This window comes from Schistocerca serialis, chromosome 6, assembly GCF_023864345.2.
Source record: "Schistocerca serialis cubense isolate TAMUIC-IGC-003099 chromosome 6, iqSchSeri2.2, whole genome shotgun sequence".
NCBI lineage: Eukaryota > Metazoa > Arthropoda > Insecta > Orthoptera > Acrididae > Schistocerca > Schistocerca serialis.
Window position 1 is genome coordinate 602,467,277 of NC_064643.1, and position 16,365 is coordinate 602,483,641.

The following is a 16,365-nucleotide window of genomic DNA, read 5'->3' on the forward strand; positions in this document are numbered from 1 at the left end:
AATATTTTTGGTAATGGAATACTGTTACACTAAATTCTTAGAGAACAGCAGCTTCAGAGGTTATTTCTTAGTACCATACATCGTTCTGTCACTCTGCCCATGCCTGAATGCATAAGACTGCTTGCTGTAGAGGCAGGCAGTCAGTCATGCCACATAGACAGTTCGAAAGGCTATAAACTGTTTCTACAAAGTGCTTCTCACTGAGAAGTTAGTTATGAACTAATAAATAATAATAATTATTATTATTATTATTATGATTATTATTATTATTATTATTATTATTATTATTATTATTATTATTATCATCATTTTCTGGAACTGTTTTCTCCCATAGTTGATTCCATTTGGAATATAAACTTCACCAGCTAATCCTGTTCTCCCACCAGCTTTCTGTGATTACTCTGGTTCAGTTCTCATCTCTTTTGTCAACACACTCCTTCACACCTTTCTTTTGCCTCTCTATCCCTTTGTCTTCCCTTCACATTTACATTTCATTTATATTCTTGGGAATCTCCTTGTTTTCTGTTCTCTTTAAGTGTCCATGCCATTCTAGTCTTGATGTTTCTGTTCTGCTCTTGGAGGGTCCCTCTTTCACTATTTCCCTTACCCTTTCATTCCCCATCCTATCTCTCCTTGTTACTCCTAATCTACTTCAGAGGAATTTCATTTCATATGCTTGTAACCACGCACATGACACTTTGAAAGAATGGTTTTGCCTGTATGCCGCATTCACTGATTCTTTTATTTCTTCCATTCTCCTCTATCACACTTCCCAAGTACTTGACACTCTCCACGTTCTTGAACTGTTCACTTCCAATCTTTATTCCACTAGTTGCTCTATGTTTGTTTTTAGTTGCAACCAGAATCTCACATTTGTTTGCATTAAATTTCATTCCAGGCTTTCTCACAGTTTCATCCCTAGCATCCAGCTGTTCCTGATTCTCCTCCTCCCTGTTAACCCAGATCATCAAGTCATCTTTGAACACCATCACTTTCATCTTGTCTTCTTCAGTCTTTTCTGCCACCTTAGTCATTATCTTATCCAAAACCATAATGAAGAGGATAGGTGACAAACCTTTGTTCAGATTCTAAAAAAACTAAACTCCACCCAAACAGGCCATGAAGTCCCAATAGTACCAACCAACCTCTTTGTCATCCTCAGCCCACAGGCATCACTGGATGTGGATATGGATGGGCGTGTGGTCAGCACACCGCTCTCCCAGCCTTATGTCAGTTTCCGAGGCAAGCCACTACTTTTCAAACGGGTAGCTCCTTAGTTTGCCTCACAAGGGTTGAGTGCACTCTGTTTGCCAACAGTGCTTGGTGGACTGAATGGTTACCTGTCCAAGTGCTAGCCCAGCCCGACAGGGCTTAACTTTGGTGATTTGATGGGAACCAGTGTTAACACTGCAGCAAGGCCATTGGCTTGTTCAGACTTTGCTTTCCAGAATACTTTCACAGTGTGGTGTCAGTGTGACTTCCCTGTAGTTTCTTCAGTCCCTTCCTCCCTTTCTTGAACTTAGGGATGATTAGTGCCCTCTTCCAATATTCTGGAGTCTTTTCCTCATTCTGCAACCAAACTTATCACATGATACAGCCACTGTTTCCCAACCTCCCCCTCCTGCCTTCACAATTTCAGCATTTACTTCATCCATTCCTGGTTCTTTTCCTCCTTTGATTTTGTACAGTGAAATTTCCATTTATTTCTATGTCAGGACCTTCACTCCCCACTCCCTCCTTCCCAGAGTTTACTTCTACCACCACTGTTATCATCATCTCCAAGTCTGTTCGGATTTAGCAAGTGTTCAAAGTACACCTTCCACATTATATTCAGTATCTCTTTGTTATAAACGTCTTTCCCATTTTTATCCATCATTGCATCCTCTCCTCTTACTTTTGACCTTTCCTTGTAACTCTTTCTTACCTCTGCTGCTATTTCCTCCCATCATATTTGTCCATTCTTCCATCCACTTTCTTATCTCCTCAGCCATTGTCTTATTTGCCTCTTTTTTCCTTTTTCTTGTACTCCTCTTTTGCTAATTATGATTTATGAATAAATCAGCTCTCTGAAATAAATATGTTTTGCAGCTTAGTGTATAAAGTAACCTATTGCAAAATATTCATTATATTATTACATTTAAGCCTTGTAAACAAATCAGAACCGGTATTTCTCTCATGCCAAACCTTATAAGTATTTGAATTGTTAGAGGCTTGCAGTCTCGTTTTTTGCATATATAAACTGTCTTTATGTGCACATGTATCTCTTTTTAAGTTTCTCCAAGCTTTTGTCAAAATACGCTGTAGCTGAATGATGCTCATTTGATAACTATGTGCTTATGCTGCACTGATCAACTTAAGCTTTACTTTTTATTTTTCAAGTTCCAATGCAAATAAGATGACATTAACTTTAAACCAGGTCTACCTCATGTTCTTGACACCTCCTTCTTCGTTCTTTATTTGGAAGACAAGACATCACAGTTAAAGAAAACTAAAATTAACAGCATTTAAATTTGCAGCTTAACAATAATGGGCACATAAAATGTTTTTATGTAACAAAGAAAATTGTCTCACTGACCTGAAAATGAATCCAACATAATCATCATCTATTTCTGTGTCAATGAAGAATGTTCCTTCAAAATCTACTCCACCAAATTCATCAAATCCTGTTAAGGGTAAATAAGAAATCCACATTAGAATTCAAATGCTTCATGTGTGCTAGTCATTAAAATACTGAGCAAAAGAATATCTAAGTATCACTGTAGATTCAGGACATTCTGAAATCATCATTTTGTGCACCAGACGCATACATATATGACCTGATGTTTTCCCATATATTTCTTGCTTGTAGACTTCTCAGGTGTTGAAATGGGTCATGTCATAATTACTTCCCAATATTTTAGCAAACAGACTTCTTGCCATCTTCAGGTGGTCCCTGACGAATACTGCTCGGCTCCTGTCAGTGCCCTGTACATGCCTACTGTTACCCCCTCCTCCACTCCTATTGCTATCTGTGTGGCTATCTGTGTGGCCACTGTAGTGGATGGTGATGGCAGTGGGGGTATCTCCCTGGATGGAGAGATGTCTGCTTGTGGATATGATGGATTGATAGGCACATAAATGTCATTTACCCCTAACCCCTCAAACCAAAATTTTTAATTCCCTAACAATCAAACAATGGAAAATCCAAGATGTAATGGAGGCAGTGTGGTTTCAGTTGCCTGGGACTGCAGTCATGTGTGTGAGTTGTGTTTGCATGAGTGTGTACGTGCGTATGTGTTTTGACAAAGGCCATTGGCCAAAAGCTCTTGCTATGCTTATCTACGACTCAGCATCTCTGCTATATGTTTAATTCCCTAACACATTTTCTATGAGTCACATGAGTTTGTAATGTGTGGTATCGCAGATACCTCTTGGCATGCTGCACTTGAATTTACATTACATAACAAAGCTGTTATTTAAAAACAGAAAATTTAAGTTTTAGTTACAAATATGTATGTGTGTAAATGTACATGCCGTAGCTAAAGTAAACAGAAAAGGTTTGAACAATGTAAATTTAACACTGGCAGCTCTTTCAGAAATAGGAGATTCTTGTTCAAGGTATGGGACAGTTACTGAAGGTTATAAGTACAGAACTATGGATTATGGATTATGGATGGGTAAGTGTCAGACTAGAAATCCAAAGGTTCGGGTTAAGTTGTCAGTAAGTCCTAGGATTTTTTCCATCTCTTATTGCTTCTCTCATCTCTGGTACATTGATTTGTATGTGTGAAAAATACCAGCTGAGCTGTAGTTTGGAGTCCTGGGAAAGGTATAGGTCTCCTCATTGCATTAATTGATCTAGACAGTATTGTTAACTTAAGTTAATAATGATTGTAGGCTCATTTTAAGAATTTATTTCTTCTGTTAATATAAGGAGAGTTTAGGTTACCGTCAATAACTGCTGGTAGTTAATGCAGTATATATGGAAGCAATTTCTTACATTTGATTTGGTTCACTAACAATTCTAAAGCTTTTGGCCACTTAGCTTTTTATGCCATAGTTGCTCTAATTTCTAAGTTGTTTAGCATCGAGCTTTACTCGCATAATCTGTACGGTCTGCACAATTCTTTTTTTTTCTCTCTTTGATCAAATTTTTATGCTGTTCACAAACTGCAACAACTTCTAAACTTCTCACGCTAATTAAGGCCATAGCAACATGGTGTTTTGCTAGATGTACTTCTGACCAGAAAACGATTCTGGGGCTGGAGCCCAAGATTTTTGTTAATCATGCCTTTTGCATTCTTATGGTGATATTTCCTTGGAAACTTTCATCCCCTGACATATTCTAACTGGGAAGTGAAGTACCAGTTTTCATAGATTTATCTTTAATAATTTTTTAATGTAGCAAAATATTTTTTTAAAAATTTTCATCCTCTATTTCACCCCCTTACAGGCTGAATTTCTAAAAACATGAAACATGTATTTTTATTTCTAACAGAGAAGCCAAATACAAATTTTCTTACGTTTAGCTTAAAAAATGCTTGCATAATATAATATTTCGATAAAAACTTTCGTCCCCTATTTCACCTCCACAGAGACTGATGTTCCAAAAACAGTGAAACATATATTTTTTTATTTTGAACTAAGAACCCAAGTTCAAATTTTTATAATGTTAGCTTTAAAAATGCCTTCATAAAACTTTTCATCCACTATTTCACTACCTTTGGGGATTGAATTTCCAGAAACAGTGAAACACATATTTGTTTGCTTCCGAACAAGAAGTCAAATGCCAATTTTTACAGATGTAGCTTTAAAAATGTTTTATTAGTTATTTAATAATGATTTATTTTCGAAAGAAACCTTCACCCGCTATTTTGCCCATTTAGTGATTGAATTTCCAAAAATGCAGAAACACATATTTTTTATTTCTGACTGAGGAACCAAACACTAATTTTCATAATTCTAGCTTTTAAACTGTCATAATAGTGACATATTTTCAAAAAGCCTTTCATCCCCTTTTCAACTCCTTAGGCATGGAATTTTGAACAGTGCATTCTTAAATCACACCTACAGTATAAGACCAACATCCACTTCAAATTCCTTAGTGGTTTGGGCTGGGCAATGATGAGTCAGTGAGTGAGTCAGTCAGTCAGGACATTGGCTTTTATCTATAGAGATTATTCAATTTTTAACGGGAAGAAATAAAGAAAGGTCATCTCACTTTACTTTTCCAGTTAGTTGTTGTGCTCTTTCTCTCTGTCCCGCTATCAGTTTGGGTTAACTTGTGTTTTAATTCCTTTTCCCCAAGATAATAATCCTATTCAGCTTTGCACGGTGAACTGTAGTTTTACATCCTTATCTTTGGTCATAAAAATGCTATGGTTCCACATGATTCAAATTTGTTTAATTTTTTTATTAACAGTGGTATTATATAACTCTAAAACAGTAATGTATTTAGTTAAAAAAAATGAGTGTGCTATCTATCTGACTGCCTGGCATATACAGAACTAGCAATAATATCTGGACTGTAGATTCAACATATGAACTCATTCTACATCTTTCAAGACTCTCTTTCTGGCTACGATGAGCGAGATGGCACTAACAAACAGCTGAATCAGACCTCTTCCTCGTAGTCTACGTTACACATTTCTGATTTACAGTGGTGGATGGTAATGGCAGCAAGCATTTCACAAGGCCCAGGAAGCACTGGAGAGTCATGTTCTTATGTGGCCACTCAACAGCTGCTTACAATTCAAAATCGGCCCTTGATCCAGTGCACAAACCACCCTCCTGACAATTTTCCTGACATCTATATAGTATTTCTTGAACCACCCAAACACAATTCAGATGTAATAGAGTGGTTCAATGCACAGCTAGAAGCACAGATCTCCAGCACACATACACATAAGGGTGCATGTGATCCATTAAAAGGTTCCATTGTGTAACAGTGTACACTAAATTAACCATGAATTATTACAATTCCATACAGTTCTAACATGGAGCAACAATCACACAAGCCAACTGTCATTTTATGATGATGAAGTTAATGAGCATGTTTTGAATTTATTTCTAAGTTTCCAGCTATGTTTATAGGTGCAGAACATTGCTTGAATGAATATTAGCTTACAAAAGATTGCATCATAAATTCTATTAATGAGCAAACTGTAGCTTTTGTAAAAGTGACAGAACTTGTGAAGGATTCTGAATAATTTTAAAGTTATGTAAAATTAAAGGGACAAAATACAGGATAATTCAAAATGAATATGGTGGTTACAAATGACTATAACTGTTTAACGCATAGCAATACATCAGTAAGAATTACACAGAATTTAAAGGAAAGTTCAATGCTTTGGATAACAGCAAGGAATCAGAAGCCGGTATGTAGATACACACATTTTCAAATCACCACCTTCAAACATGTTGTCTTGGTCACACTGGATGTGACAATGTTGTATTCTGCTCTTGGCCACATGGATCTTCGGATCTGACACTCATGGGTCTCTTTGTACGGGGTTGTGTGAAAGACCTTGTACATGTGCCTCTTTTCCTGAAAACATTTCTATGACTCAAAATGTGAATTTCTAATGTGGCTGCATTGGTGACATTGAATATGCTTCAGAATGCATGGCCTGAAATGGCATATCCTAGTGACCAAGGGGAGTCATACAGAACACTATAAATTATGTAAAAAATTTTCAACTTTCTCTTAAATTCCCTGTTACTCTTATTCATTTATCACTGTGCACTGAATAGTTATAGCCATTTCTAATTGCCAATTCATTTTGAATAGGCCTGTATTTTGTTTGCAATGGGACACTTCTGTTCGACGTCAATTACTGCTGATACAACAGCTACATTGTGAAATTAAATTTCTTAAAATAAAATTGGGGTGATGGAATATGTATTGGACCATTACAGCACTATTTTATCCACAGTCATCAGTTAACCATTTGAAGAACATATCTCAGAAACAGTGTGAAGTATGGAAAAGTAAAACCATTATACAGGGTGTTAGGGATGTAAGTGTAGATGTTTTTATTGATGACTAAGGACAGTGCAGTGAACAACATTACATCACTATTTACTTTGTTTGTAGACTAAGAATTGTAGCCACTATGAGACGTAAGCAATTATTGTTTATTTTTCCCAAGTCAGCAGGTCAGATACTGAAGTGTGGATGCAAAATGGATAATCTATACTGACATGTGTAGTCCACTCTGCAGCACAGTTACAACTGTGCAGAAAACACCAGGTAGTAAATTATGCAATGAGTATGTGGGAAGACTGTTAGATAAAAGGAAAAAAGTAACTAACACACTGAAGGGGGTACACATTAAGGTACCAGGTATCACAATATCTGTACTACGTCCATAACACTCTGTGTTTTAAAAATGTCAAACTTAAGGAACTATTTCTTTCCTTCTTCTAACAATGAAAGGTTGTTGAAATCTGACTTCAAAATCCCTTGTAAAGTCCAGTGTAATCTCAACAAGAAGCAGCTGGCAGAGTAGTTAAGGCACTGGACTGACAATCAGGCGGAGAGCATTTAGCATTACTATCTTGCCCACCTGGTTTATGTTTCACTTGGTTCCTCTGTATGTTTAAGGTTAACACTAGGATGGTTTCTCACATAAGGCCACAACTGAATGTAATGCCTCTAAATAACCCCACTGTCAATGAAGCATTAAATCTTCCTCTTGTATATTCACAAAATCAGTCTGACTTTCAGAAACATAAAATTACAATATGTTATCAGCAAATATGTTGCAAAAATTAATTTTTCTTTAGTCCATGGACATTAAAGAAAGTGTGTATGATCTTATTAAGGACAGGTCATGCTGTGAAGAGTCCTTGCTGTTCTACCAATTGCAAAAGTAAAGAATAAGGGTTGTCCACAACAACTGTTTGTATTACTTCCATCAAGAATGGGTATAATACTCAATAGAGTAGATTTTTTTCAGTATATGGGAACATAGTAATGCAGCTACAATGCTAGTGAGAATATTAAGGAAAATAAATACTAATGAAAGCCTTGCTATAATAAGAGATTTGATACTCAATAGTTTTGAGTTTACTTAAATAGGTCCCTCTGATTCCTGCCAAGGAGATGATAAACCAGCCATGCAGATGGACAGGACTTTGTGTATTTATTTTTTATGATCCATAAAACAAAAGCTTTTTTCTTAAATCTGGCAAAACTTCACTAGGAAAACATAATATGGATAACTTCAAGTATAAGCCTTTAAAGAATCAAACGGGATAAACAAGTATGCTGTAGCCTGACACAGGACACTCAAAATTTTTGGAGAGACTCCAACAAGTGGCACTGTGGTTGGAGAATATTTGCGTATCTACTTTTTCATAGATAGTGAGCTCCGTTATGAATATAAGTCTTTCAGGAAATATATTTTGTATCACAGATGAATTCCAAAGAAAACTGTTGATGGCTGGAAAAACTGTTTTGAGCTTAGTAATTTATATTAAGAGTATTTTTGAAAGTGATCTCCTTACTAGTAAACGTATCTGCATTTAATTACCATTTTTCTCTTGAGGCTTTTGTTTCCAGCACCAAAAAATTGTTAAACTTAGTGACCAGTAATTTTTAACTATGTCTAGCTGTCTCATTATTGTTTTGGAAGTGAATTTTATCTGTGCTGAAATATGTGGCTTCTGTTTTGTGAGCCCCAGAATATTTGTGCTCCATGTTTGTAGCTTATTCGGACCTCTTTTGGGCATATAATTTGCTTTTTCCCCAACTGTATTACAGAGTAGAATGTGAGTGTCACAATATTAGTTGTTAACAGTTCTTTCTTCCCCTCTTTGACTTTTTGGGATTAATGCTAGCCAAGATATATGGACAAAACCAAGAAGATGGACCATAATGAAAAATAAATAAAGAGGTTTTAAATTCACACAAAGAATGATGCAGTTCCAGTACAGTCTGTAGATATACACAAAAATCATCCACAGTATTGTTCTTTAATTTACGTTTACCCTCTGCTGGTTACCACACAGTGTATGACAATGGATATATTTTGTTCCACTATCATCATCTACCTTCCCATCCCTACTTTCCTGTTCCAGTCATAAATTTTACACACAATGAGCACATACTGTGAAGCCCCTGTATGGGCATAAATTTATGTGGTTTAAGCATTGCGGCCATTTCAGGAAATATATCTGGATTGAATTATTAAACAATTACTAATGTTTTGTACAATTTTTATGAACACAAATAATGAAAGGAGTTAGGGTAACGACTCACTATATAGATGAGGCTTTGAATGGCCAAGAGACACATAAACAAGATGGCTGAAAGGATTGCTGACTTACTGGACAGTGTCCTCCTTCTTCTCTCTCTCTCTCTCTCTCTCTCTCTCTCTCTCTCTCTCTCTCTCTCTCCCTCTCTCCCTGCCCCCCCCCCCCTTTTCCCTTTTCTCAGCACTTCAGACTTCAGTTCACTTTGGAGGAGCTGTGTTGGCTGGAGTGAGAGAGAACAGATGTGGAGGAGGAATGAAAATTGGCTGAGAGTTGAGAGGGACAAGGATCAGGATGATAACATAGCATTTGTGGGCCTGCTCTGGAACAAGGATCAGGATGAGAATGTGGCTTTGGTGAGCCTGCTCTGAAACAGGCAGGTTGTGTTGCAAGTGTCACATGATGAGATGAAGGAATGTTTGGTAGGGGGCAATAGAAAAGAGGAGGACAGAGACTATCGAGAGGAAAATGTCTGTGGATGATGGGATGAAGTGGGAGGCTTGGGGACAGGAGTGAAGGTGGATGTGGGCAGGAAGTGGTAGAGGTAGAGATCGAGAGGATTTTGGGATTGAAGGATGTGCTTTAGGTACACTTCCTGTCTGTGTATTTCACGGAACCTGTTATTGGAGGGTAGAGTGACATGGGATGCATACTCAAGTAGCCATTGATGTTGATCATATTTTGCTCAGCAGAACTCCGGTCTTGTCCACAATCTGATGATGGCAGTTAATTCTGATGGACAGCTAGTTGGTGGTCACATCCACATAAAGGGATGTAAAAACATTAGAGGGGCACAACTGGTGCATGACATGGCTGCTTTGACAGGTGGTTCTGTCTCAGGATGTGCTGGACAGGTACATAGTACAAGTCCTGCAGCAGGTTCTTTCACAGAAGTATGGGCCCATGTGGCAAAGGGTTGGTATTAGGCACAACATAGAGATGGACCAGGGTATTTTGTTAATTGGGTGGACAGCAGAATACCTCTTTTGGAGGGGTGGGAAGAAATTTTGGTAAGATGTTCCTCATTTCCAAGCATGGTGACAGGTAGCTGATGTCCAGGCAAAAAATTTGCCTAAGTTGTTCCAGTATGGAGGCAGTGCTCTTTGGAGTTGGTTTATGGTGATGGTTGGAGAATTAGGGGCTTGTGTGAAAATATTATGGGAGATCTGTTCACAGACTAGTTTTGGAGGATAGTGCCTGTAAAGGCCTTAGTAAGATCTTCAGCTTACTGGGCAAGAATTGCTCATCATTACAGATTTGATATCTGCAGTTGGCCAGACTGTGGGAGGGACTTTTTAATTTGTAAGGAATAGCAGCTATCAAAATAGAGGCACTGTTGGTGGTAGGTGGGCTTGATATGGGCAGAGGCTCTTATGGAGACACCGGAGAAGCGGAGTTCAGTTTCTAGGAAGGCAGCATGCTGGGCTGAGGAGGACCAGTTGAAACAGATGCAACAGAAGGTGTTGAGGGTGTGGCTCTGGTTTTGCTTTTGTCTTGGCCATGTGTCCTGGTCATGAAGGTACCATCTATGGGCCTGAACAAGATGGGCGTGGAAGCTCCAATCTCCATCCAGCCATTATGGAATAGGATTCCATAGTTTTTGCTAAAATACTTCAGGCAAATGCCCATATGGTTCCTACTACAAAGCCACAACTGACTGCCTTTCTGATTCTTGTCAAACTAGACCTGTAAGCACATAAATGGCTGTATATATAAATTACATCTTTTCCCCTTTATTTAATATCCTTTAAAAGTGGTCCACATATGAATATAACTACTACCACTACTATTATTAAAGAGAAGTATATGGTTAAGGATGTAGTTGGTCAGGTGTACCTGTATGAGAAATGAGTGGTACTTTTGAAGTTATGTTGACTTTGCTGACAGTTGTGTTTTGCAGCTATGTACTTATTGGTCTTCTACCTTTATGTTAATTTAATATTTGTTTTATCCTTGATTCATGAAACTGACTTTCCCTGGTCACTCTCAGGACTAACTTAGGTATAGAAAAGTGTCCAAGAAAAAACTTGTCTGCTGCTTGGAGAGTCATCATGATGCAGTTTGTGTTAATTCTCTTTGAGTATACTAACTCACTTACTACTGTATTTAAGACTCTGTGACTTACATAATTTTTCTTTATTGTATACTCCTGCTTGCTCAGGAATCATGAGGTATTTAATCCCTGCAAGCTCCCATCACCCACACAACCACAAACATGCAGCTTTCCTTTCAGTGGTGTATTGCCTCATATCTGTTCCATCATCTGAATCAGCCTTTTGAACAGAACTACAGACCATCAATTATATTACTCCTAGCAAAGGCCATAGCTTTGCCTTGATTGATAATATATTATGAAAAAGGAAAATGTCTAAAATTACACCACTTCTGTACACTGGCCAACAGCAATTGGTAAGTAGGTATAAAGCCAGCTGCAAAATCCCATATATTGGCAACATTTCAGACAACTTTTCAAAGAAGTTAGTCTCACAACTGAAGACCTGCATTTCATAGTACCAATAGCATATTAAAATTTTTATTCAGTAGTAAAGACAAATTGCAATATTTGGCATGGAGTGGAATGTGTAAAATCACATGCAAGCAGTGTGAAAAAGTATATATTGGTTGGCGAGGCAGAACTGTGGTAACTAGGCTATCTGAACATGTAAGAAGCTGGAGATTAACAAAGAAAGGTTCTAGCTTTGCCAGTCACCTTTTAACAGAACACCATTCATATGTTGTAGAATGTGAAGTTTTATGCTCTCTTACAAAAAGCAGAGACCCTACTGGAAGTCAACAGACACATGATCACGTGATACATATAGCTAGCTTAGCATTAAATGATCAGACTCAATTTCCCTTTTCCCCTTTGTTAAAATAAGTTTTTGTTACAAATAATGGATTCTCATTGTCAATTAATCTTATTTCTCAACAGTTGTTAAATGTATCTCCACATAAAAACTGGATTCCCCTGTTTTTTAGTTAATAGTGTATAATCATTTCTAAGTGACAAAAAATGTAATGTTTTCTTATGTAAACACTCTGCCATTTTTGTATCTTCTGTGCAAATAATATCTGTGTAAGTTGCACATCATGTTTAGCCATCCTTTTGACATACATCTAGCTGTCTCTTGAAGGTGGCCTAAGAAGCTGAAAGCCAGTGCATGACCAAATAAATGTAATTTTGCAGAAACATTGTGAAGTGTTTTCCTTTTTAATATTATCATCATGTGGTGCCATGCACCAACAAAAAATTCAGTTAAGATCCTGCCCACAGTACTATTCTATAAGACAAGAAAGGATATACCAGTCCAAAATACACCATTCAGAGGATTTCAGGTGTAAGGTATCTAACGATTAATCTCTTTAAAATCTATAGCTTGTTGCAGACATGATCAACTTGCTGTTACCATGAAAGTCTGCCATCTTCATGTAAAATGAAGACCTTACACCCTGAACAAGCTTTTGACAGGATTTCATCATTCGCAGTATTCTATTTGAATCAGTATGTTTAAAGTGGGTAATATTTGTTTTTGCTGCATTAACTTTAAAATTATCACTTACAAATTGAACTTTTGATTTTAAATGGAGTTTTGAACCTCCTCACTAAAGCTGGGCTCATTGCTCATCCAAAGCCCAAACATTTCATTATCATACATAGTAAATGGAGCCTTATTGCCTACACAACTTGGAAAAACATTCACATAACAAATGTAAAGGAATGGCTCTAAAATGGAGACCTAAGTGACACTAAAATTTATGTTTCTTCTTCTTGGTCATCTTCTCTCTCTCTAGTACTTCTCTATTATCACATATAATTAATCTACACTGCTCATCTTTTAAATATGTTTCTAGAAACTGTATGGGTTTTCCAGTGACACCACTCATTGCAAGATTTGATGAAAGTGGATCTACTTCTACTTCTACTTCTACATCTACATCTATACACCTCTGTGAGGCCCAATTGTACCAGTTATTAGGGTCTCTTCCTGTTCTATTCATTTAGGAGCAAGGGAAGAATGATTGTTTGAATAACTCTGTGCCTGCAGTAATTATCCTATAATCTTCTCCTCATGGGGGGTTGGGGGTTATAGTATATTCCTTAAGTAATCATTCAAAGTCAGTTCTTGACACTTTGTTAACAGACTTTTTTGGGATAGTGTACATCTATCTACAAGAGTGCTCCAGCTCAGTTTCTTCAGTATCTCTGTGACACTCTCCCATTTATTAAACAAACCTGTAATAGTTCATACTGTCCTTCTCTGTATACACTCAATATTCCCTGTTAGTCATGTCTGGTACAGGTCCTACATACTTGAGCAATATTCTAGAATCAGTCACAAGAGTGATTTGTAAGCAATCTCGTTTGTAGACTGACTGCACTTTCACAGTATTCTGCCAACAACTGAGCCTATGTGATCATTACATTTCATATCCCTACAAAGTGTTAAACCCATGTATTTGTATGAGTTGGCCAGTTTCAACAGTGAGTTATTGATATTATAGCATACTACGTTTTTTCATTTTGTGAAGTAAAAAATTTTACATTTCTAAATGTTTAAAGCAAGGTGTCAATCTCTGCACCACATTGAAATCTTATCAAGATCTGACTGAATATTAATGCAGCTTCTTTCAGATTGTTCTTCATTATAGATAACTGCATCATCCACAAAAAGCCTGATTTTACTATTAATATTGTGTGCAAGGTCATTAATATACAAAATAAACAGCAAGGGTCCCAACACACTTCCTTGAAACACACCCAAATTTACTTCTATATCTGATGATGATGCTCCAGCCAAAATAACATGCTGTGTTCACCCTACCAAAAAATCCTAATCCAGTCACAAATCTCACTTGATACCCATTACGGTCTTACTTTTAACAATAAGCATAGATGTGGTACAGGGTCAAATGATTTTTGGAAGCCAAGAAATACTACATTTACCAGACTGCCTTGATCAAAAGCTTTCAGTATGTTGTGTGTGAAAAGTGCGAGTTAGGTTTCACATGACTGATATTTTCAGAAACCATGCTGGTTAGCATTGAGGAGATCATTCTGTTCAAGATATCTCATTATGTTTGAGCTCAGAGTATATTCTAAGTCTACAACAAATCAACGTCAAGAATATTCAACAGTAGCTAGGGGATCACTTCTACTACCCTTCTAGTAGACAGGTGTGTTCTGTGCTTTTTTCTAAGAACTGGGCACAGTTTTTTTTTTTTTTTTCTTCAAGGGATCTACAACAAATTACAATTAGAAGACGGACTAACTCAGCTGCAAATTCAGTATAGATTCTGACAGGGATCCATTGGGCCCTGGAGCTTTGTTCAGTTTTAACAATTTCAGCTGTTTCTTAAAACCACTGACACTAATACTTACTTCACTCATCTTTTCATTGGTATGAAGATTAAATTGGGGCAATTTTCCTGGGTTTTCCTTTGTAAAGGAACATTTGAAAATTGAGTTACGCATTTCAGCTTTTACTCTGCTACTCTCAATTTCAGTTCTTCTCTCATTTGCTAAAGACTGGACACTAACTTCGTAGGTGCCACTTACGACCTTTACATATGACTAGAATTTCTTTCGATTTTGTGAAATGTTATTTGACAGTATACTGCTATGGTAGTCATTGTAGGCATGGCGCATTGCTCTCTTGAGAGCCAAAAGTGTTTCATTCAGCATTTCCCTATTGGTAACTCTAAGCTTTGTTTTATGCCTAATACGCAGTAATTCCTCTCTCTTTAGAAGTTTCTGTACAGTGACTATATACCATGGAGGTTCCCTCTTATTATGAACTGTTCTACTGGGTACAAAGATACATCCCGTGTGCTATCAACTATTCCATCAAAAACTGCTTGTTATATTATTGTGTTCCAAGATGCTTTTTAACATTAGTCTCTCAGTCACCTACCTGAATGTTGAGATTAAGGTAATAGATCTTTTTTGTGTTAAGGTTTGACAACAGCCATTTTCAAGTTGTCAGGAAATACACTTTCTTCAAGCACACAGTTTAGTAGATGAACTAATGGTTTCACTAACTCATGTTTACACTTAGTCTGTAGAAATGGAGTAATTTCCTCTTAGCCTGTTGACTTTTTATTTCTGAGGTTATCAATCAGCTGCAGAAAATCATCTGTACCTAATGCAGTTCTGTTTGCTAGCTGTTTCCTTCATGTGGATACTGAGTGTACTGTTTCATTTAGACATCAATTTCAGTGATATCTATGAAGTAATCTTAAAAATATTGGTAGCTAGAAAGGAATCATAAATGTCACCATTATTAGTAATTAACTCTATGTTATTAATATTAATTTGTATTGCATTTCTCTAATTTGATTTAGAGTTGACCAACAAGGCTCCGAAATGTTACCTGAAGATTGTATCTGTTGACTAATACTTTCTGTTTTTAATCTCCAGGTCTTTTTGTGAAATGATATTTTCACTGCTTGTAGTATTCTTTCCATAACTCAGTGCAGTCAATAGTGTATACTCAATTTAATGGCACAGATTTTAATCGTACATTTGGGTTTTTATGGATGTTAACTTTTTTTGTATATGAGATGGTACTGTTAATGAGTGCAGCCAGAACTTCCAAGCAAGTGTTTCATTTATTGTTGGTCCAAATGGTAATAATTACAGAGTATGAGATTCTGCATGGAGATGGTATTCATTTGTACCTATAAATTTTTATTGGTTTGAATCAAGTATTACATTTGAGTTCAACATAAATGATCTGAGAGGTGACCATTTATAGTGTCGGCTGCAAGCAAGGGGAAAGTAGAGCATTAATTTTTCCTGAGGGCATGAAGCTTTACTGAATGGTTAAATGATGATGGTGTCCTTGTGGGTAAAATATTCCGGAGGTAAAATAGTCCCCCATTCAGATCTCTGGGCAGGGACTACTCAGGAGGACGCTGTTATCAGGAGAAAGAAAACTGGCGTTCTATGTTTCGGAGCATGGAATGGGAAATGGATAGGTTAAAGTTAGATATAGTGGGAATTAGTGAAGTTCAGTGGCAGGAGTAACAAGACTTCTGGTCAGGTAAATACAGGGTTGGTAAATACAAAATCAAATAAGGGTACTCCAGGAGTAGATTTAACAATGAATAAAAAAACAGGAGTGTGAG

At 37.0% G+C, this 16,365-nt stretch overlaps 1 protein-coding gene across 1 annotated transcript in view; it reads right to left on the bottom strand.

Annotated features, from left to right (window-relative positions):
- Positions 1 to 16,365, bottom strand: part of LOC126485078 (cartilage oligomeric matrix protein) — a 397,283-nt gene that overhangs the window by 18,094 nt on the left and 362,824 nt on the right. Inside the window, exon 20 of the mRNA XM_050108681.1 lies at positions 2,576 to 2,663. Within this exon, the coding sequence (XP_049964638.1) occupies positions 2,576 to 2,663 (88 nt within the window). The remainder of the gene's footprint in view (positions 1 to 2,575; positions 2,664 to 16,365) is intronic.